This window comes from Abrus precatorius, unplaced genomic scaffold (genome assembly GCF_003935025.1).
Source record: "Abrus precatorius isolate BTA unplaced genomic scaffold, Abrus_2018 Scaffold4, whole genome shotgun sequence".
NCBI classification, from domain to species: domain Eukaryota; kingdom Viridiplantae; phylum Streptophyta; class Magnoliopsida; order Fabales; family Fabaceae; genus Abrus; species Abrus precatorius.
The window spans coordinates 14,777,155-14,800,083 of NW_020874384.1; the positions used below are offsets into that span (position 1 = coordinate 14,777,155).

General features: G+C 27.2%; 2 protein-coding genes across 3 annotated transcripts; one reads left to right on the plus strand and one right to left on the minus strand.

Annotated features, from left to right (window-relative positions):
* The first annotated feature begins 527 nt into the window (after positions 1–527).
* Positions 528–3,727, plus strand: LOC113865936 (GEM-like protein 1). Of its 2 annotated transcripts, XM_027500759.1 has the most exons (5): positions 529–692; positions 765–960; positions 1,052–1,153; positions 1,243–1,514; positions 3,232–3,727. In XM_027500759.1, the coding sequence occupies exons 1-5, from the start codon at positions 606–608 to the stop codon at positions 3,403–3,405; spliced, it is 831 nt and encodes a 276-aa protein (XP_027356560.1). In that variant the 5' UTR covers positions 529–605; the 3' UTR covers positions 3,406–3,727. The 2 variants fall into 2 exon arrangements, with proteins under 2 accessions (XP_027356559.1, XP_027356560.1); XM_027500758.1 differs by having other exon boundaries at positions 528–960.
* A 5,236-nt stretch (positions 3,728–8,963) lies between these two features.
* On the minus strand, positions 8,964–10,010 carry LOC113865444 (zinc-finger homeodomain protein 2-like). The gene is made up of 2 exons (XM_027499992.1): positions 9,156–10,010; positions 8,964–9,058 (listed from the first exon to the last, which is right to left on the minus strand). Exons 1-2 carry the CDS (start codon positions 9,979–9,981, stop codon positions 8,973–8,975), a joined length of 912 nt encoding a protein of 303 aa, XP_027355793.1. The 5' UTR covers positions 9,982–10,010; the 3' UTR covers positions 8,964–8,972.
* Between the last annotated feature and the right edge of the window lie 12,919 nt (positions 10,011–22,929).

The window sequence follows — 22,929 nt, forward strand, 5'->3', positions numbered from 1 at the left end:
GGAAGAATAGTGCTAGAATCAACCACATAATGTTTTTCCTCCGATGGGTAGATAGATGTCCATTATATTTCAACTGAAAAACAAGGGATGTCCATCTAGTATATGTACTAAATCAATTATATATTTTATAAAAAGTAATCTAATGATAGAGATTTTTAAATATATATATTATAAAAATAAAAACCGGGAAATTAATTAAATTCAAGTATATATACATATAAAATTTTAAATATATTTGATCATCTGTGTAATAATTTAAAGAGAAAAATACATATATAAAAAAAAAATTATTTAATATAAATATTTTGATATTCAAATAGCATAATTATTTAATAAATAATAAATAAATAAAACAACGTGGAGGAGACTAAAGTGAAAAGAAAACGATTGCGCAAGACTGAAATGCAGACGCAAAGACTGAACGGCCAGATCTAGAAAGAGGATCGAAGAAGCGAAACCTGTTACATGATCCTACGGTTTCGAAAAGTTTGACGTTTGAATTGAAGTCGCAGGTTTCTTCATCCGTTTTCCATTTCCAATTGTGATCCCTATTCGCCCGCTAACAGTCCGATCCCGAAGCAGAGATAACCTAAGCCGACAACAACATGAGTGGCGACCAAACCCAACCCACCAACGCCAAACCCGACGAAATCCACGCCCCAACCCAAACCCCAAACACCAAACCAGAAGATTCTCATTCTCAGTCTCACACCCCAACCCAAACCACAAACACCAAACCAGAAGATTCTCATCCTCAGCCTCAGTCTCAGTCTCAGTCTCAGTCTCACACCCCCGATTACGCTCCCTATCCTAAACTCGACCCCGACGACGTCGTTCCACCTCCTCAACAACCCCTCGAATCTCGTGCCCCCATTTCCACCGATGCTGCCACCACCATGCCCCACGAATCCAACCCCTACGTCTCTCCTGCGCCCGTCCCTGCCCCCACATCTGCCAAGAGTTACTATTCACTCACTCCCTCACTCTCTTCTCATTCTTTCTGCTTTTACCATCATCCACCCCAACGTTCCTTCTATTCTATTCTTCGCAGGTACTCTGGATTCCGTCAAAGATGTTCTCGGCAAATGGGGAAAGAAAGCCGCCGAAGCTACCAAGAAGGCCGAGGATCTCGCCGGCAATATGTGGCAGCACTGTATGTACTCCCAAGACATTCGAAACTTATTCAAAATACAAGCTTTGGTTATTGGGGTTATGTTGCTATTATGTGTTTGTGTGGAACAGTGAAAACGGGTCCCAGTTTTGCTGATGCTGCTGTGGGGAGGATTGCTCAGGGGACTAAGGTTCTTGCAGAAGGTGGGTACGAGAAGATCTTTAGACAAACTTTTGAGACTGTTCCTGAGGAGCAACTTCTCAAAACCTATGCCTGCTATCTTTCCACCTCCGCTGGACCTGTCATGGGTGTTTTGTATTTGTCAACGGCTAAGCTCGCTTTTTGTAGTGATAACCCTCTCTCTTACCAAGTCGGTGACCAGACTCAATGGAGCTATTATAAGGTATTCGTCTTAATAATACAAAATATAATACACCGTGATTTGATTTCATTACCATGATCTGTCGAGGGCTTCATTTTCTATGGTTATTTGCTAAAACTGCATATTATTATTATTATTTGTAGAATTGAATCGAAATAGATTTGCAATTGTGTATATTTCCAAGTAAAAGAAAATTTTACTTAAACATGTTTACCAGCTAGATTTGTCAACTCCCAAGTTCAGTTATGCTGCATTTTCTGGATTTAAGGATTGCTTTTAGCAGTTGGAGGTCTTAAGTGCTTTTTGATATTGTCTGAAATTTTAAATCTAGACTCAAAGTACGTGCATGATGCACAATTCTTCTAATTTTTTCAGTTTCTAAGGATGAAGAAAGTGGAATTCATTAAATATACCTTTTTTGTGCTTGTGTCTTAACTCATGCTTTTAATCTGAGATTCCTGAGTTCTGATAGCAACTTGAGAAACGAGGTCTGCTGGTATGCTTTTTTATAAATTCAGAATAAATGTTTTCTACAAATGGTGATTATTGATTACAACTTGCACTTATAGTTTACTGCTTTGTTTTTTGAACTGGAGTCAATGATGATGAAAGAGTTATGTCGCTGTGTGGTGTGTGCCCTGTTAGGCTGTTTGTCAGGATGCAGTTTGGTTGGGTTTAAAGTTTAAACTGTGTACTAGACTGCTAGTGATGCAGAACGAAGAAGTATATATGACGATTATTATGTTATTTATTATTTTATTAGGATTTTGTAGTCTAGGAAATTAATATTTTATGTTGGATGGTAATCAAGAGTACTTCCATTCTGAGTAAGGTGTTCCTGATCCCAGACTTATAAAGTACAACTTGGTTTCAGATACTCTGAAAGACCAAAAATGTTGATATTATTAATTTAACAAAAGTCTAAATAACATAAAGCGCTTAAAATGGTTTTATAACCCGATAACAATAAAATCCTAATTAAATATAAAATAAAAATTAATTTCTTACACTAAAAACTTGAATAAAATAAGAATCCTCAAGTAATATATAATCCTTGAATATAATTCTCCATTCTGCGTCAGCTATCCATGCTTGTGGTCTTTGTTAGGTAGGTGGCCATGTATCTTATTCCAGTCTTTAGAAGCTTAAATGCTAATGAGATTATCTTCATTATGATCCATGATAATTTATTGAGAAATGGGATATGGTTCTGAGGGAATGTACCAATGTTGCTGTGAAATAACTATTTGGTTCTGTGCGAATATTAAGAGTTCTTTTTTCAGTTTTAAACTTTTAATTACAAATTTGTAAGCAATAATTGTATTTGTAGATATTTTAATTTCTATTATTGAAGGTATGTAAAAGGAATTTACTGGCACTTAAGATATAAAACCATACCATTGGAAAGTCTAAACTAATTAAATATGGAAAGAGTTATGCTACATGCATTTTCGTGACATTCATATGTTCAATGTTTTCAGCATTCATGTCTTCGTAGGGGTATTAAACAAACTGAACACTACAGAATCATTTTCAATGCAAAAATATTTACAGTTTTGGAGCTTATGACATAACTCTTTTAAGTACCTTTACCTTTGGTAATTTGGTTCGCATTTTAGATTAGACAATGAGAAGTGTATATAATGTTCGTTTATTTTCTCTTATTGATCCCACACTATTTTCATATTTTTCTTTTACTTCAATACTTACGCTCATGCTTTAACTTCTCATGCATAAGGTGGTCATTCCGTTACATCAGCTGAGAGCAGTGAACCCATCAACAAGTAGAACCAACGCATCAGAAAAGTATATACAGATTATCTCTGTTGACAACCATGAATTTTGGTTTATGGGCTTTGTGCACTATGACAGTGCTGTTAAAAATATTCAAGGAGCATTGCAGCCTCAGTGACACACATGGAATTGAAAAGCACGATGTATTATACCAAAGGTGCAAAGATGAGGTTTGTGTTGATAAATCATCCTTCACAGAAACATTTTAAGTGTTTTATCTTTGTATGGTAGTCCGCAAGTTTAGTCTGTGGAGCTTTTATAGTGTTAAAACTGAAACTCTTTCAGTGTTCATGATATATTTGTTTTACCCGTGTGGACATCATATTACTTTCTGAAAGTGAAAATCAATTGATTTGTTGTAAGTTGAGTGAATATAGATGGTGAAGTTACTTTTTAATCTCTTTAATTTTCTCTCTTTCTTTTCAACTAGGAACCCCCATAATCTGTATATCTTGCAGTTGGTTGATTTTACTGTTAACTTCTGAAACATTGATACATTGAGGAAACATTTTAGCCTTGTTAATTCGAGCATAAGATAATCATTTTATGTTCGAGTGCCTAGATTTGAATGGTTCATGATGAAATGGAAGGATTCTTTTATTATCCATAGCTGGTTTTGATCGTGATATACGGTGTGCAATTTTTGTGGTATGTGGCTGCAGAGCTTTGGGGACACAATCTCCTGTCTGGAGACAATATGTGTGGTATAAAGACACTAGGACAACTTTAACAGTAGTTGGTCGTGCAAAAACAACGTTAAGCAAAGTCTCTGGGATTAGGGGAGGTATAGCTAACGGGACATTTGCAGTTTTGTTTTTTTCACACCAATGTTAGAAATTTTTTATACCTTTTTTTCTCCAAAATATCCATTATGATAATAAAATAACACTTCACAAATATGTTTTCAAAATTAAGTTTTCATGCATTCAAACATTAATTTTTTAAAATGTATTTCCGTAATAAAAATTTTACTCTTTCAAAAGATGGTTTTTAGAATTGTAGAATCTTAATTTTGAAAACTTGTTTCTGAAAATTGTTAATAATTTTGGAATTTAATTCATGAATGTGTAAAATATTCATTTTTAGAAATGTAGAATCCTAATTTTGAAATTTTATTTTTGAAAAATGGTTAATAGTTCAAAAAACTAATTTCCAGAATTTTAAAAACTTAGTTTCAAAATTAATTTTTAAAAGTGTAAAATTTTAATTTTGATATTTATTTCTAAAATGACGCTGACATTAAGAGGTCAATGGAGGCAAATGAATATGCCAAAATTTATGACAAAATAAGTCTTTTATAATACCTTCAACATAATAGAAGCTTTTAGAAAGTAATAATAGTTGAAATTTGTTCAAAGAATGTGGTGACGAAAGACAACGAAACTTGAAATAATTAAAAACGAAACGTTAGTCGAGATGAACAGGAAATTTTCAAAAGAGAATAATAATATTTAAAAAAAATGAAAAAAAACAAAAAAATTCACAATTAAAATTGTTTTTAAAAATACTTTAAAAAAAGTAATATAAGTGTAAAAAAAAAAAAAAGGTTCCCATGACGAATTTTTGGACAAACTCAAAAGCTCTAACCAGGCCCATGTTTACTACTGTTCAGATCAGGTAGGATCCACTTTAGCCCATTCTATATATATACTCGCTGTTAAAAAGTTAATATGTATAAAAAGTTATTAAAAAAATTTATTTTAGAAATCTATATATATAAAGATCATTCCCGTCCAATTCAACCGACGAGGTTTGAGGTTTGATTTGACCAACTACTGTAGAATTGGATTACCTTGACAAATCACAACTGCAAATCAACTTGACACTACCATTTAATGGAAGCACGAGACATGACAAATCAATTCAGAGTAACAGGTCAAAGTGAGACCTCTGTTATTGTCTCCGTCGCTCCATGACATACCTTTATGTTCTGCTTCAGCTCCTTTCGTTGACTTCCAAACCCATCACTTTGGTTATGCCAATGCCCCCTATTTGATTTGTATTACCAAATTCAACAACTTATCATAAATCGGAAACCCAGCTTAAGTCAAACCAAATTTAGTTTGCCAAAGTGATTCTTCTCATTTATGACACCATTAACTCCTACCAATCAAAATTACACACCAAAATGTGAATAGGAATCCAATCTTCTCCTCAACTCATATGTGGAAATTCAGAATGAGACAATTATTTTAAGGTTGAATTTTCCATCCTATCTAAATACAAATCAACTCCCTCTTTTTTAATATAATTTTGCTTTATGGGTATAAATAATAATCGAGATAGTCATTGAGTAATCTTAATTTAAAAGATAAAATATCATATAATTGTATATCACCTCTGATTCTACAATTATTCACTTTTAATTTATTTATAGTGAATGCTATGAAAAATAGCCACAAATTGATAGTAATCATAGTATGTTTTTAAATTTTCAAATTAAAATATGATTTAAATTTAAAAATTAACTACTTTCTCTAATGTTTTTCATAAGTCCCATTCTAGAAGATTCTAGTTATTTTTCTATAAGATAATTTATAATTTTTATGAAGCATTTATTATATTTTTTATTTATCTTTAATAAATTAAGTTAGTTATTAGTTAAATTAAAATTTAAAAAAATACTTATTAATAGCTTGAGTTAAGTCTAACAATATTAAATAAGAGTAATATCATTACACGATAATAATTTATTAAAAAATAATTTTATTTATTTATATTGATTTGCATATAATTTAATTAAAGCTACTTTGTAAGAAAGGAAGAGAGAGTATTTTGAAACAGATGAATTAAATAAATATAACATGGAAGTTAAGCATTTATTGTTATTGCTCCTTTCATCAATGATAGTAATGCTGCTATCGTTAGGAGTAATGGTTCTGAGTAAGCGAACGCGCTCTCCTTAATCACGTTTTGGCCTCTATCGCTGTCTCTTCATTCAAAAGAACCTTTATTATCAATTTTAACACACTTTAATTATTGATTAAAATTTACTAAAAATTTTTAAAAAATATAAAAGATAATTATGAATTCAAAAATAAAAAAATAATATTCACATAATTCTTGATAAAGTGTATTAGAAAGTGTGTTATAAGAAAATCAAGTTAAGTGATTACAACTTATTATTTTACATGTTTTTTAAAATATTCATAATTGCGAATTAAAATTTATGAAATTATATAAAAATTGTTAAATTGTGAGGTTTATATGACTTTATAATTTTAATTAGTAAAAAATTAAAATGGGCTTTATTAACACTTATCTTAAATGAATTGTTTTTTTCGTAATTTTGCAGAGAACTTAAAAACGATAATGGTTTACTTCAGGGTTGGTGATCCTCCTTGTTAAATTTTTAAAGTTCCACGTCAACAGGTAAAAAATGTGGCAAAACAAGGATGCTTACTCCTTTGTTTTTTTGTAGAATTAAAGTTAAGGTCCACCCTTTCTGCTTCGCCATTTATAACTTAATCAAACCTCCATGGGCACCCAGATGAGAGCAAACACCAATTTTTTTATCCATTATTTTTGTGATGATTTAGAAAATTAAATAAATAACTAAATTGATTTATACTTTTCTTTCAAGTTTATTACTTGATAATGTTGTGGAGGACACAAACATTAAGAACTATGGTTAGTTAAGCAAGATATTAATTTCTTAGAACTAAACATGTTAGACACAAATTAATGTGCATGATTAAGAAAACCAACCCCTGTGCATTACGTACTAGACCATCAGCAACAAATTTGTTTGAATCATCAAGGTCTTATCAATTTAACTCAATCGCATTGCTTGCTACTACCATACTCAATTGAAAGGGTATGACAGCAAATTTAGTAGAGCTTCACACATGGCAGTTAAATTGATTAAGCAGTACACTTAGTAGTTTTGCCGACAACTGCATGTCTTTACACAAATCAAATTCCCGAGCTATGATCGTCTTAAGGTAAATTGCATCAACCAAAACAGCTGAGATAAATTATAATATATATATATATATATATATTGTAGATTTACAAGTTTTCATTGAATAAATTAATTTTATATAAAAATATAATTAACATGAATTTTATGGTATTAGTTTATTTTAATGTATAATATATTCTTAAAAAATAAATAAATATAAAATTTTAAATAACATACTAATAAATGTTTAAATTATATATATATATATATATATATATATAACTGTCATATGTGTTTCTCATTTTAATTAATCTTCTTTAAGCATCTAATTTGAAGAATTAGTATATTATTTATTTAAAAAGTGTATTATTTATACAATATTTTCATAACACTTTTATTCTTTTTTTTCACATCAATTATCTTATGATATTTTTTCTCTCTTTATTATACAAAAAGATTGAACAAATTTAATGAATAAATAAAATTTATCTTAAAAAATGATACAGCATGTGTTTTTTTTTTCTTTTGAATTTTAACAAATTGAAAATGAATGATAAAATTATCACATGACTGTCCGTCCATGAGGAAAGAGAGAAATTGTTTTTCCGATTTTTCATTATAACTTCCTCGTCCATTTCCATACTGAAAAATTCCTACTAAACATCATTTTCCGATTGTTTAAATAGATTAAAGATAAATACAGCCCCATAAAAGAGAGAAAAATGCACCAATTAAAATCTTAAGTATATGCATATAAACCGGAAAACTAGAATGAAATAAGAAAGGAAAAGTGGATAGAGCAGCATTAACGTGGAGCAGTGTTCATCAAAATCAGAAAAAGTCTGCATGTCTGATCTGCAAGACAGTGATCTGCGACGCAACAGGCAAACAGTGTACGAGTTTGCCGCGTGAAATACCCACTCACAGTGAATATTGTTTTTCGATTGCTTTCTCGCTTTTTCACGCGAAACTAATCCAACACATGCGGGAATGAGATTAATTAGAAAGACTTGTTTTCATTTTTAGAGAAAATTAATTCAAGACACAGCGACCCAACACATAAAGGAAGAAATTAACTGAAAGTCCGTGGAACAATTAATATAGGAGGACGCGGTACCTAGTCTTGAACAAATCGCGCAAACAAACAACTGAAAATAACGTCAAAAGGAACATAAAATAGTGGAATGATTTGTCTATGGCTGAATCCGACCAAAAGAAAACGGTGTCACTTCACTTTTGGATCATGAATCTCTTTGACTCATTAAATGGTATGTGAAATTGCAGGTCGCGTACGTGGAAGTGTGTCCAGAAAAGGCAAAGAAAAAGCGACATTAATATGAGAGAGAAGCGAGAATAAAGGTTAGAGCGGTGTTAAGGAGGAAAAACAGGAAAAGACGACAGATGTGAAGCAACACAAAGTAAACTTAAACAGCTTTGCACTTGCATGCCATACACGTTAAATTCAACTTATATTGGATTTTATTCTCTGTGCTCGTGTCCATTTTTCAGTTCCATACTCCTCCTCACTATCACTTCATCAACTTCCAAATTCAGTTCTTTTTCTTTATTTGGTTATAATTTCCCTTTTAGGAGAAATATTCGCAATTATTGTATGTATAGCAGTTAATGTTAATCTCGCCGTTTGATCCCTTCCTTGCTCAAGGTTTGCTCAGAATCAGCCAATATGTACAGCTAAAATCACATCGCATGATAAAATAATTAAGAATGAATGAGAGTAAGAACCCTAGCTAGAATTTAGAAATAATAAAGATCTTCATTAATTAAAATTTTAGATTACAAATTGTTCCTTTCTTCTTTTGAAAACTTGAGACACAATTAACTCTGGTAATCCAACTTATCCTATTGACTAGACAGAATGATAACAAAAATGCCCAACCATTATGATGATATCGACCTAAAAATTGAAAGAGAGAAATTAAGAATCTGAAATTAGGGTTTCTTACCAAGGGTGTGTTTGTTATTGTGCATCCAAACCTTGAGGACGTGTCTCTTGACACATGTCTCAGCACAGAATTGCTCCACAGCAGCTTCATCATGCTTCTGGATTCGCCACCCTACACTCTCCGCAAATGCCAGCATCTTATCCTTCTGCTCCGGCGTGAACTTTGTCCGAAACCTCTTCTTCGTTCCACTGCCGCTACCTCCGCCGCCGCCGCCGCCGCTGCTGCTGGGGTTTGACATGTCTTCCTCTTCTCTGCTGAAAACCCCGGCAGACGCCACAGGAGGCAGAGCCAGGGGGCGGTGTTGCGACACCGGTGGCGTGACCAAGTGGTGGTGGTGGAGGTATCCGGCAGCGGGAGGTGGCGTCGTGCGGTGGTAGTAATGGGAGAATTGGTGGTGGTACTGAGGGTGAAGCGGCTGAGGCTGAGGCTGCGAGCGCGGCTGCTGGTGGTAAGGGTTAATTTCGCCGTCGATCTCCTTGCGGTGGAAATTCCGGTGGCAGTTACAGGCGGCGCAGATTACGGCCTCCAGCGTGCCTTCTTCTCCGGCCGCCAAGAACTCGCAGCAGCCGTCGACGGCGTGGCCGCCGATGCTGACGGCGTGGTTCTTCTGACATTCTCGGTATCTGACGGCGGCGGTGGACACGCTTTTGCGACCAGAATTGACGGAGGCTGCAACAGGAACTCCCTCGGTAGCGTTCATTTTGGTCCTGGCCGCCGTGTTTCCGAGCGAGTCGTAACCCGGCGGCGCCGCCAAGGGGAACTCCATTTCCTCCTCTTCCTCTTCTTCTTCCTCTTGGTCTTGGTCTTCGTGCTCGTCAAATTCCATGTCGCTCTCCACTTTTTCTAAAAAAATAAAATAAAAATGGGTTTGTGCTGTAATCGCTTGGTATGCGACTAAGGGAGAAGATCTACAATGAAAAAATTCGACTCCAGAGGGTGAGCTGAGTGAATTGAACGATGAAGGATAATAAGATTGTGTATTTATTTATATTGGTTGTAATAATAACGAGAGTTATTATAATAATAAATTTTAGAGATATAATATTTATTATTAATTTGTTTGAACTCGGAGTTGAAGATAAGAGAGGGGAAGAGGATGTGGTCATCAATAACCGGTCTGCACAAAAAGAGGTGTCTCACTCTCTAAAGCTTTTCAAATTTTTGCCATTGCATTAACCTCTGCATCTATTATGTGCAGACTTTTACTTTTACTCTTACTTTAACCGCCATCTTTTACTGTTTTATAAAACACTCTTCTCTTCAAGTTTTGTTGAATAATAAATATTTTATTTTTAATCATTCTGTTAATATACTTATTAACAATATGACTTTATCTTGGTTATATATGTGTATACTTTCACATAATATTAAAACATTTATAAATATACAGTTTAATGAAAAAAAAAGTGTATTATGCTAAGCATTGTTGATATTTGTATTATATAAAAATTTTAAACCATTTTTATAAAAATTTTAATTAAATGATTAAAAAATAAAATTTACTGTATAAAAAAGTTATTAATAGAAACTACGTACCTTCATTTGTGGGTCCATTTGATTCGGTAAAAAGAGGGTAAAAAAAATTAAATCTCGTATTAAAAACATAGAAACTACTTTAATGTTGTCATTTATGAAGTCGTTTATTTCGATTATATAAAAAAAATCATAAATGTTATTACTTATTGAAGTAAAAGTACTTATTAAAAAATCAAAATTATTCAGTTTCATAAATGCATCCATAAAAAATTTTAAAAAAATATAAGTAATAAATTGCGTTAAATTAAGCGCGTTGACCAAACTAAGTAATTAATTATCTAGTCGGTGATATTTTTAAAATATATATAATACCGTTTATTTAAAATATATATATAAAAATTTATCAAGGGACACTAAAATGTAATTGACTTATAATTATTCAAATTCAAATATAATAACAATGACGTGTTTAATAATTAATAAATATAAAATAAAATTTTATATTTATAATATATATATATATATATATACATATATATTCAATGTTCATCATATGTTTTGACACTTTTAAATTTATTAAAATTGAAAGGAAAAAACATGCACATAAAATAAGCAAAATTGTGATATTATTTTATTTAGTTTAAAGTTTGGAATTTAGTTGAAGATAAATTTAACTTTATTAGAAATAATTTAAATATGTACTTGTAAGAATTCAATTATATTAATTAAAATTTAAATTTAAATTAGAGTTAAGCTTGAGTTAACTTCCTAGGTTTTGTTAGTTATGCCACTCAAGTTAAATATTCATCCCTTCCCACTACCTAAGTTTTTATGAGTTAGAATTTTGAGAGGTAGGATTTTGTGGGTTAAATTCAAGTTTATCTACTTAAGTTAAAGTGAGGTGTGTAAGTATAGGTTAAATTTAAATAACTATTTTTTATTTTTGAAAAGAGAAAAATTATTTTACTAAAATTTAAAAAAATTAAACTTTTAAAAATTAGTCAAGTAAAATAAGATAAACTTTATCTTATTTAGTTTTGTTTTATTAGCTTTTAATAGTTGAGAATGAAATTATCATCAAAGAAATATGAAGAAAAAAGACTATGATGAAACAAAAACCTAAATAAATTTACCTAGTTCTTTTACAAGGTGACCTAAATATAGTTACAAAATAATTTTAAAGTGAACAAATTAAAATAAATTTTACCATGTAAAAAGTTATTAATAAAAATAACTATTATTTTACATTGGTGTGTTCTGTTTGATCCGGTAAAAAGAGAGAACAAAATTTAAATCTTAAATTAAAAACATAGAAACAACTTTAATTTTGCTATTTATGAAGTCGCTTATTTCAATTAAAAAAAATATATCATAAATGTTAATACTTATCAAAGTAAACACACTTATCATAAAAATTGATATTACTCATTCTCATAAATGTCATATATAAAAAAAATTGAAGTAAATATTCGTGTTAAATTAGATGCGTTGACGAAACTAAATAATTAATTATCTAGTTATTAATGTTTTTAAAATACATTTATAAATAAAACAATTTCATTTACTAGAAAAATAGCAAAATTTATCAAGAGGCACTAAGACGTAATTGACACTCAACTATTTAAATGAAGTACATCAAAATATGACGTGTTGTTTAGTTAATAAATATAAAATAGTTTTTTATGTTTATAATATATTATTTTATGTTTAAACACATCTAAAACTTATTAAACTTGAAAAAAAAATCACATAACATAAGTAAAATTGTGATATTATTTTATTTAGTTTAAAGATGAAATTTTGGTTAAAGATAAATTTAAAAGTTTTGTTGAATTCAGCCCTTAGAGATGAGAATAAACAATTAATAATAAAAATATTTTATTAGAAAAATAAGTATTTATTATATTTTTATAACTTTAATATAACTTTAAAGATAATTTTTTTTTTATTTGTGAATGCTTAAACTCAACCCTTAACAAAACTCTAAATTTAACTTAATGAGAAATAATCTAAATGTTTACTTATCATAATTTAATTATACTTATTAAAATGTGATTTTAAAATTTAAATTCAAATTAGGGTTTCGTTGAGTTAACTTGCTAAATTTTTTATTAAGTATTTTTGTAATCATTTTACTCAAGTTAAATATCCATCCTTTCTTACTACTTGAGTTTTTGAGTTAGAATTTTGACAACTACGGTTTTGTGAGATAGACTCAAGTTCATCTACTAAAGTTAAAGTGAGGTGTGTTAAAGTCTAGGTTAAATTTAAGTAACTGTTTCTTAGTTTAAAAAAAAATTTATTTTACTAAAATTAAAAAAATTAAACTTTAAAAAATTAGTCAAGTGAAATAAGACAAAGCTTACATTTCAAAAGTAGTAGATTGAAACCTTTACTTATCTTTTAAATTGAGACACTTTCCTCTTTTTAATTTTTTTTTTCATCTAGAACCGAAAATTTAAATTATATTACTTCAAATTAAGTTGAATAATTTGTTTTCTTAGCTTTTAATAGTGAGAATGAAATTGTCATAAAAAAATGAAGAAAAATGACTGTGATGAAACAAAAATCTAAATAAATTTACCTAGTTCTTTACAAAGTTACCTAAATATAAGTATAAAAATAATTTTAAAGTAAAAAAGTTAAAATAAAATTTATCGTATAAAAAGTTATTAATAAAAATAACTTATATTTTACAATGGTGTGTTCCATTTGATTCGGCAGAAAGAGAGTGAAAAAAATAATTAAATCTTGAATTAAAAACATAGGAACAACTTTAATGTTGCCATTTATGAAGTAACTTATTTTGATTAAAAAAAATAATCATAAATGTCAATACTTATAAAAAGTAAAAGCACTTATTATAAAAATCGATATTATTCGGTCTCATAAATGTCATCTATAAAAAAAATTGAAGTAAATAACTGCGTTAAATTAGCTGCGTTCACGAAACCGAGTAATTAATTATTTGATTATTAATATTTTAAAAATACATATATAAATAAAGCAATACCGTTTACTAGAAAAATATCAAAATTTATTGAGAGACACTAACACCTAATTAACACGTAACTATTTAAATTAAGTGCATCAAAATATGAAGTGTTGTGTAGTTAATCAATATGAAATAGTTTTTTATATTTATAATATATATATTTTTTTTGTTTAGACACATTTAAACCTTTTAGTTTTAAAAGGAAAAATCATACACATAACATAAGCAAAACTATGACATTATTTTGTTTTGTTTAAGGATTGAAGTTTAGTTAAAGATAAATTTAATTTCATAAGAAATAATCTAAATGTATGCTTATAATAATTGAATTATACTTATTAAAATATTATTTTAAAATTTAAATTCAAATTAGGGTTAGGTTTGAGTTAACTTGATAAGTTTTTTTTAAGTCACGTCGCTTAAGTTAAATATGCATCACTCCCTCCTACTTGAGTTTTTATGAGTTAGAATTTTAAGAGGTAGGGTTTTGTGGGTTAGATTCAAGTTCATCTACTCAAGTTAAAGTGAGGTGTGTTAAGTTTAGGTTAAGTTTAAGTAACTGTTTCTTAGTTTAAAAAAAAGAAATTTATTTTAGTAAAATTAAACTTTAAAAAAAATAGTAAAGTGAAATAAGATAAAATTTACATTTCACAAGTTGTAGATTGAAACCTTTACTTATCTTTTAAATTGAGATTTCCTCTCTTTTTAATTATTTTCTATCATTTAGAACCCAAAATTTAAACTATATTACTTCAAATTAGGTTGGATAATTTATTTTTTAGCTTTTAATAATGAGAATGAAATTGTCATAAAGAAATATGAAAAAAAACGAGGTTATTGAAAATAGTTATAAAGTAATTTTAAAGTGAAAAAATTAAATTTTAAATATTAATAAATATATTTAAAATATTATTAAAATTATAAAAATAATATTTATAATTTAAAATAATATAAAACCACTCAATTAATTTATTTACTATTTATTAACTAATATTCTTAAAATACTCTTAGCTTATCTTTATCAAAAAAATAATACTCTTAGGCAATTAAATAGTGCTTGAAGTATTGGCAGCAGAAATAACAAGAGAGGGCCCATAAACTTAAGACACCGACTTGTGATCGGAAAAAATAATCTGTCGGCATAAATGGGAGCTGCCTACGTGCCCTTCTCTTTCGACATGATATGATGTCACTTATATGTCACTAATCTCTTTTTTAATATAAATTTTGTTATAATAATGATTAAAAATTATTTTTTAAAACAAATTATTAATTATTTTTATTATAATTTTAATATTTTTTATTTATTAAAATTAAATTTTATATTCTTAAATCGACCTTAAAATATTATAGATTAGGGTTAACCCTCTTTCCCATAATGTTTCTCTTTCTATCTTTGATTTGGTATGGTTAGATGATTCACTATTTATACAATTATACTGAACACACTAGCCTTTTCCAAAACATTAATACCATTATCCGATTATCAAAACCCTTACAAAGTATATCTATCATGCATCTACTTCTGCTTCTTTGTAGCTTTACAATGGAATGAATACATAATCTATCATCAATTATCTTTCTCTGCGAAATATAAAAAATTTAAGGTAGAAATAAGAAGGGAGACAAGAAGATAACAGTGAGAAAACAATGAAAAAAAAACTGCTAATAACAATCATAAATATTTAAGTTGTGTTTTTGCTAATAAAAAAGTATAACTTATTAAGAGTTTATAAATATTGTTTTGGAAAAATAAGACAATGGAGTAATTTGATAATTATAAAATTAAAAAATGGTAGCTTATAAAAATTTGTTAAAATTGAGACTATTATTAACTTATAATTATTTACCATTGTATTATATTATTTTTAAATAATTATATGCAAATACAAATCTTAAATTCCACTCCTCATTTTGATACAGTAGAAGATAGAAAATTATATAATAATTTTTCTTAAAAATATAATGTTTAATATCATATTTTATAATTTTTAATAAAACTTTATTTTGTACAGAATTGCACAAATTTTAAAAAATTATTATAATATGATATGCTATTAAATAATTATAATTCAATCAATTATTTATAAAATTATAATGTTTTAATTATAGATAACTTATAACTATGAATTATAAGTTAATCTAAAAAAAACAAACAAGAATAATAGGGACAGAATTGTTGTTGTAGACAAAGAGCAAATCATGCGCTTAGCAGTTAGCACCTGAGGTTGCAAAATTTCAAAATAGAATAATACATATATTCTAACAATATTCGAACAAGCTCATTCCCCTCTCTCTCCTCCTTTACTTTACATAAATGTATTTAAATTTGTAAGTTATATAAATAAGCCCTAAACATTGTGGTTGAACAAAAAAAAGAGAGTCAGGCTTGTAAAATGGTCAGCTAAAAGGAGCATGAAAAATATATGCACACAATAATCAAACCATGAGGCCTCTCGAGTTATCTCACGTAACAACATTAAACAGTGTATGTCAGAAAAAACACATTTGTGTTTCTGTAAATCTAACAATCAAAGTAGAGTATATTAATAATGTGAAGATGGAAGAAATGAAAAAGCAAAGTGTTAAGATTGATGATGAAAGTGGCAGAGTAGAAAGGGCACACGTGATTCCCTCACAACAGCGGATTCCTTATCGTACTTGTGTCACTCTCATGTCAGCTGGCTGGAAACCCCCTTTCACGTCCATTTTCCTGAACGAGACACCGTTCCACACGCACGCACCAACCTCCTTATCCCTTCATTCATCTTCTTTCTCTCTCTCACTTCACTACCATTTTCATTCCATTTTGTTCCATTTCAATTATTCTTCCTACTTCTAATGCTTGTAAGAGACTTGAGTGACATTTAGTTTTACGAAAAAGTTCTTAGTTATTTTAAGAGTAATATTTTTTTATTTTATATAATTAAATACATATTAAATTATCATATCACTACAAAATAATATTATCATTTATAATTATTTTTATTAGAGTTAAATTGATTTGTTGATCTTTATAATTTTTAATTAACGTTTAAACAATATTTAACATTATTTATATTTTTTAAGTAACTTGAAATTTTTATTTCATTTAATAATTTTTTTCCATATATATGAACATTTTTAATAGTTATTTTTCATAAAAATATTTTTAAAATTTTTATTTTTTTAAATTATATTATTATTGAATGATATCTTTGACTTTGAATTATTTTTATGTAGCATGTTTAAGTTATGCATGTTGACAGAGATAAGTTTAAAATAATGTTTTTTTATCTTTAGTTATTTTATTGTAATAAATTATTTACATAATGTGTATCTAAAGACTTGAATTGCAGCAAAATAAGTTAGATCTTAAACTTTTTATAAAGGTATTTTTTAAATTTTTTAAATATTTTATGAGTAAATTATTTGTTATTAATATTTTTTATTTAAAATTATTTAATTATTTTGTATTAAATATAAGAATATTAATATAGGCTTCTAATTTAGTGTTAAATTTATCATTTAATAATAATAAAATATAATAATTTAGAAAAATTATTCATAAAAAATAATTATTAAAAAAGTACTTTAATTGACAAAAGGTTGATAACTTAAAAATGTTATGTTATTGATATTTAATAGAATATAATCATATTAATTATTAAAAATTTGATTGATTAAAAAAATTTAAACTACAACGATTAGTAATTAAAAATGTAAGAAAATTGTGGAAATTAATAAACTAATTTAAATTATTACTATTTATAAAAAAATATTAAATCTTGAAAATTTTATTTTATTATTATGTATACAAAATTAAATATCATAATTATCTTAGTATTCGTTATACAAAATAGTAAGTATATAAGACTGTGTACATTATACTGCCAAATTGTTACAGTGTTAAATTATTTCAAAATAACATATTCCATTATATTCAATAACTTCTATTATATTAATATTTTATTTTAAAGTAATAAAGAATCAAAATATTATTAACATTTATAGAAACTATTATAACATTGATAAAGAATAGTACAGTTTTATAAATGTTACAATTATTGTATACTAATAATAATAATTTAATAAAAATACTATAATTATGTTTTTAATATTTATCATATTATTCAAATAGTGTAAACTATTAAAAAAATTTGTATTTATAATAGTAAAAGTAATATTACTGCACTCTTGTAGAATAGTATAAAATTGTATGACTATATATCGCATTGAAGTGCAATAATAAATGATATTGTCGTGGTTAATATTATAATTATTGTGCATGTTATGTGTATTTTTTTTTATCGGAGATGATATGTATCATGGATAAATTACAATTATAGTTAATGTAAGAGAATTTCATATAATACAAGATCTTTATATATCATTTCTATTTTTTCTTAAGTGTTTGTCCATTTAATTTATATTTAACATAACTAATTTTTGTATATTATTGTTTTGTCTTTAAAATTTTTTAGAGTTCCAATTTTTAACTTTTTGTGACAATAGAATTTATCAAATGGAAGAATGAGTATATATATATATTATATATATATATATATATATTATAAATAATTAAATGACACATTAAGCATAAAAGATTCTTAATGTTTTTTTACAAGACCTAGTTATATTTGTAAATATTTAAGGTAAAAGTCATATAGATTATTTTTCATTTTTTACTGTAGTTCTATGTAATTGTAATAGTAATATGTACTTGTACATCTTTTATGCATTATTCTGTTATTTTGAGATAGATATTCATATGTTATAAATTTGATTTATGATTGATAAATATAATGTGTATATGGTTTGAAATTTTGGTATACCAAACTGTTTTATATTTCTATTTTGTTTGCATTATTTTTTAATAATATATGGCTTATTAGATATGCCAGAAATTGAAATAATGTCATTTTTATTAAAATTATGACAAAATATTTTTAAACTTAAGAAAGTCGTTTATTATAAACCATTCTTAGAAGTGGACTTTGGACTTTAGAGTGCAATTAATGATTTCTTTGTCAAAACTTCTGAGAGCAATTCCACGAAGAACTACTTTCTTATATGAACTTTGGAGAGCAATTGAGTTTTCACATAGAACCGTTCTTCAAAGTATAAAGTATAAAGAGTGGTTACGCAGAGAATCACTCTCTTAAGTATACTTTTAAGAGTAGTTATGCAGTACTGCTATCTAATATTAACATTTGAGAACGGTTAAATAATCGTTTTCTTAAATATAAGATATTAGATAACACAAAATTTTAGAACACTTATAAACACTATAAGTTCAAATGGAACTGCTTTTACATCTCCTTACTTTTATATCTCCTTACGGGCATGGTGACTTCACTTCTCTAGTCATTAAAACTATCTTTACCTTCATAATTAACTAGCATCAACTATAAAGGTTTGGCAAATTTACACTTATGCAAACAAACCCTATACAACATTGAATTAGAATAAATCATGAGATAATGAGCCACAAATATTCATAATATACCTTAATATTTAAAATTTTAAATTCACACCACGAGGTTAAAGGCCAATTTTTAAGAATTTGAGAGCAATTTATTACTATAACTAAAACTTGATCTACACAAACAAACCCAAATTCTAAAATAACAAATATATGAGCAACGAAGATTAGCAGCTTGAAATAGGTATTTTGAAAGTTATGTTATTTATAAATTGAAACTTGAAGGTGAGTGATTAACGTTTCAGACAATAAAATAAGAAAAAAAAAGTATTACAGACATAATTACAAATATAAAGATAAAAATGATAAACAGTATTATACAATATACAAAATAATGAAATTTTTTAACAGATTAAATTTTTTTAATAGCAAATAAACTATATAAAATTTTTGAAAGTTAAAAAATTAAAATAAAAAAAAAATTAGTGGATGAAATAAAAAATTAAATAAAAAAAATAAGAACACTAATTTTATATTTACGTAAAATAATAAATTTTATTATTTTTAAAATAGTAAGTATTTTGACGTATAAGATACAATGATATATATATATATATATATATATTTATTTATTTACACGACAGACATTAATGAGACAATAATACATAATAATATTTATGATATAATGTTTCAATTTTATCTTAAAATGATAGTTGGACGTAGACACTGACAGGACAATGAGAGACGTTGAAGAGTGTGGGGTATGCGGAGGAGTGTCTGAGCTTCATTTCCATACTTTATGGCAGCCTTTTACTTTGTTATCTTTGGGGTAAAATTTGTTCATGCATATACATATACGTATATTAATATGGTATATTTCTTAATGTGTTTAATAAAATTAAAATTCTGAGTGATATTAATAGAGTAATATTTGTATCATTGTAGTGATTCAATTAGCTACCATAGCCCCTTTAATAATATTTTAAATACTGTGATCGGAACAAGTCTCTTAAATAATATTAAAAATTTAATTTTATCATCCTAAAAAGTTTATAGTATATATATGTGTGTTAAAGTATTATATTTCACTCAGAGAGAACATAACTTAATTAAGAAAAAAAACTAAAAATGTTATTTTTATGAGTTACACGTTGAGAAAAACTTAACGTGATACTTGAATTATATACATTGAATAAATATAAAACTTAATGTAATGCTTAAAAAAGAGATTTTCTTATCTAATGAATTAGAATTTGAAGTTAGGTTTTTCTAGTTATTTAAGTCATAATAATTAATATTCTTGTCAAGAGTTGAGATAAAAAAAAGTATTGAATATATTAAAGTGTAATATACTAAATTTTGATAGATAAATGAATTTATTAATAGAAAAAAAAACATCAACTTAAAAGAAAATAGACATTGTTAAGTTTTAACATGGTACTTCAATTATGAGACTCTTTCATTGTGTTTAAATAATAATATACTCCAAAGTAAAAATGTTTAAAAGTATTATTGCCTTCAAAATTATGAATATTATCAGCATAAGCTACACGTAAGTATTGCCACTATCTGAATAATGTCATGAAAGCTATACTTCCAGCACGTTGCATGGGAATCCACGAGAAGAGCAACAAAGGATAAACCTATTTCGTGGTTTCAAGATTCACCTGTGCTAGTGGTACACTGAATTTAGCAGTGTTTTTTTCTTGGGTCAAGAATTTGACAGTCCTCTATGTTTTTTTTTAGGTTTTAAAATTTTGGAACCTATTAACCCAAGCCCAGTTGCTTCTCTTCTAAGCCCAAAACCAATAAACCTGACCCAAGTTCAACAAAAAATAGTTAAACCAAACCAAGTTTAACATGCAGGCGCACGCACGAAAATATATTGTGATTTTCATATGTTAAAATTGAGTTCACTTTAAATTCTTAAGAAAAAAAAAAGGTTGAATCATAAGGTTGATACTTCATATTTATATTGCCTCAAGTCAAACTACGATTTACTTACTATAATGATTTTTGTTTTTATATTCAAGGACATCGTTCTAGATTCAACTGTTGATGTGTTTTTGGTTAATTAATGACTTTAAAATAATTATTAAAAATAAATAAATAGTATTTTTATTATAAGTTATGTTAAAATGTATAAAAAAGTTTACCAGTGAGCCATGGCTATTACAACAGTACTATTAGTTTATGATTATTATTGAAGATAATTAAATTTTTATATAAAACATTTTAAATTATATTTCAATTAATAATGTGAAGAAATGCTTAACCAGACAGCATTTGATTGCACAAACTTTGTTTTATATGATAATATTTACTTTTAGTATATATACATATGTCTGCGTTGTGATCGATATTTGACTCTTGACTTATACATAAAATAAGTTTTAGAGGCAAAGATCAAATCTCACTCAATGATACACGTGTCAAAGTGATTAGTTTTTATTATATATATAGGATAAAACCTCGTTCAAGCCATTAATAATGATTGTTATTATTATTTAATTCCAAGTTTTTTTAAATAATTTATACAATAAAAAACACTTCTTTTATTAATGAAAATTTTACAAAGTAATAAATAACTACAAATCAACATGTGAATAACTTGTATCGTTAGTTAAAATTTTATGACTTAACTTAGGTGAACAATAATTTTATTTTTTTTTGCTATTAACAGTAATTTTATTTAATCAAGTTGAATTATAGAAACGATATTTTGTAAGTTAGTGAATGTGATGAAAATAAATTGTTTATTCTTAAGAAGGTATGTTTCAAATAACATTCATATGAATGAATTTTGAAAGGAACTTCTTAAATATATGACAAAGCAAGTTTAGAGTCACAAATAATAATTTTAAGACTAATTTTTCAAAGGAGATTAAAGCCTTATAAAATAGCAAGTAATTTAACTTACATGATACTAAAAATGTTACAAAGTACACAAATTATTCCATTATGTCTTCCCATTCAGCATGGCCTAGACTTCTAAAAAAGCCACCATCTCCGTTTAATCTAAATATACTTATTTTTATAAATAAAAATTACGTTAACTATTAAGATAAATTTTTTAATAAAAGGATTTTGACAAAATGCTAATAGATACATAACGTGAACGCATAAAATAAATCTCATTAATGTATTTGAATAATTCTTAAACTAATAAAACTTATACAAGGTATTCTTAATGTCCACAAAAATCAATAAATTCGCACAACTCTTAAAAACACGAAAAAAGTAGTAAGAATGAAATTTAAGCTAAAATTCTCACATTCACAAATAAATGTTCATCTCATTTGTTTAATGTTTATTATTATTTTAATGTCTGTCCAAATGTAAAAAAAGATATTTTTATTAAAAATAAAATATTTATTATCTTAAAATTTAAAAAATTAATTGATATTTTTTTTATAGTAATTTAAAGTATTTGATAACATATGCTTACTGTTTTTTAATCTGTGTCCTTAATTACAAAATGATATTTAATAATAATTAATATTGAAATTGATAATAAGCAAACGTTGAATGGTGCGCAGATGGATGTTTATGTAATATCTTCTTAAATGTGAATTAATTGAGTAGTAAATAATGGTAACAAAAAGAATGTATACAGTATTGGAAGGCCAAGAAGGAAAACGATGCGAACAGCTAAATATGGAAGAAAACAAAGATTTAGGACAGCTTAGTTGCAGTGTTAATGATAGTACAAAGTTGGTGGAAGATGACACTGTGACCACTGGGTCGAATGGACTGAACAGTGAGAGAGTACTGAGTTGTAGAATCTAACTAATCTATCCATTATCCAATGCAAAAGAAGGGCATCATCGTTGTCCACAAATCATGTCACAAACACACCAATGAAACATCCCATTCGAGGAATCCAATAAAATCATTCA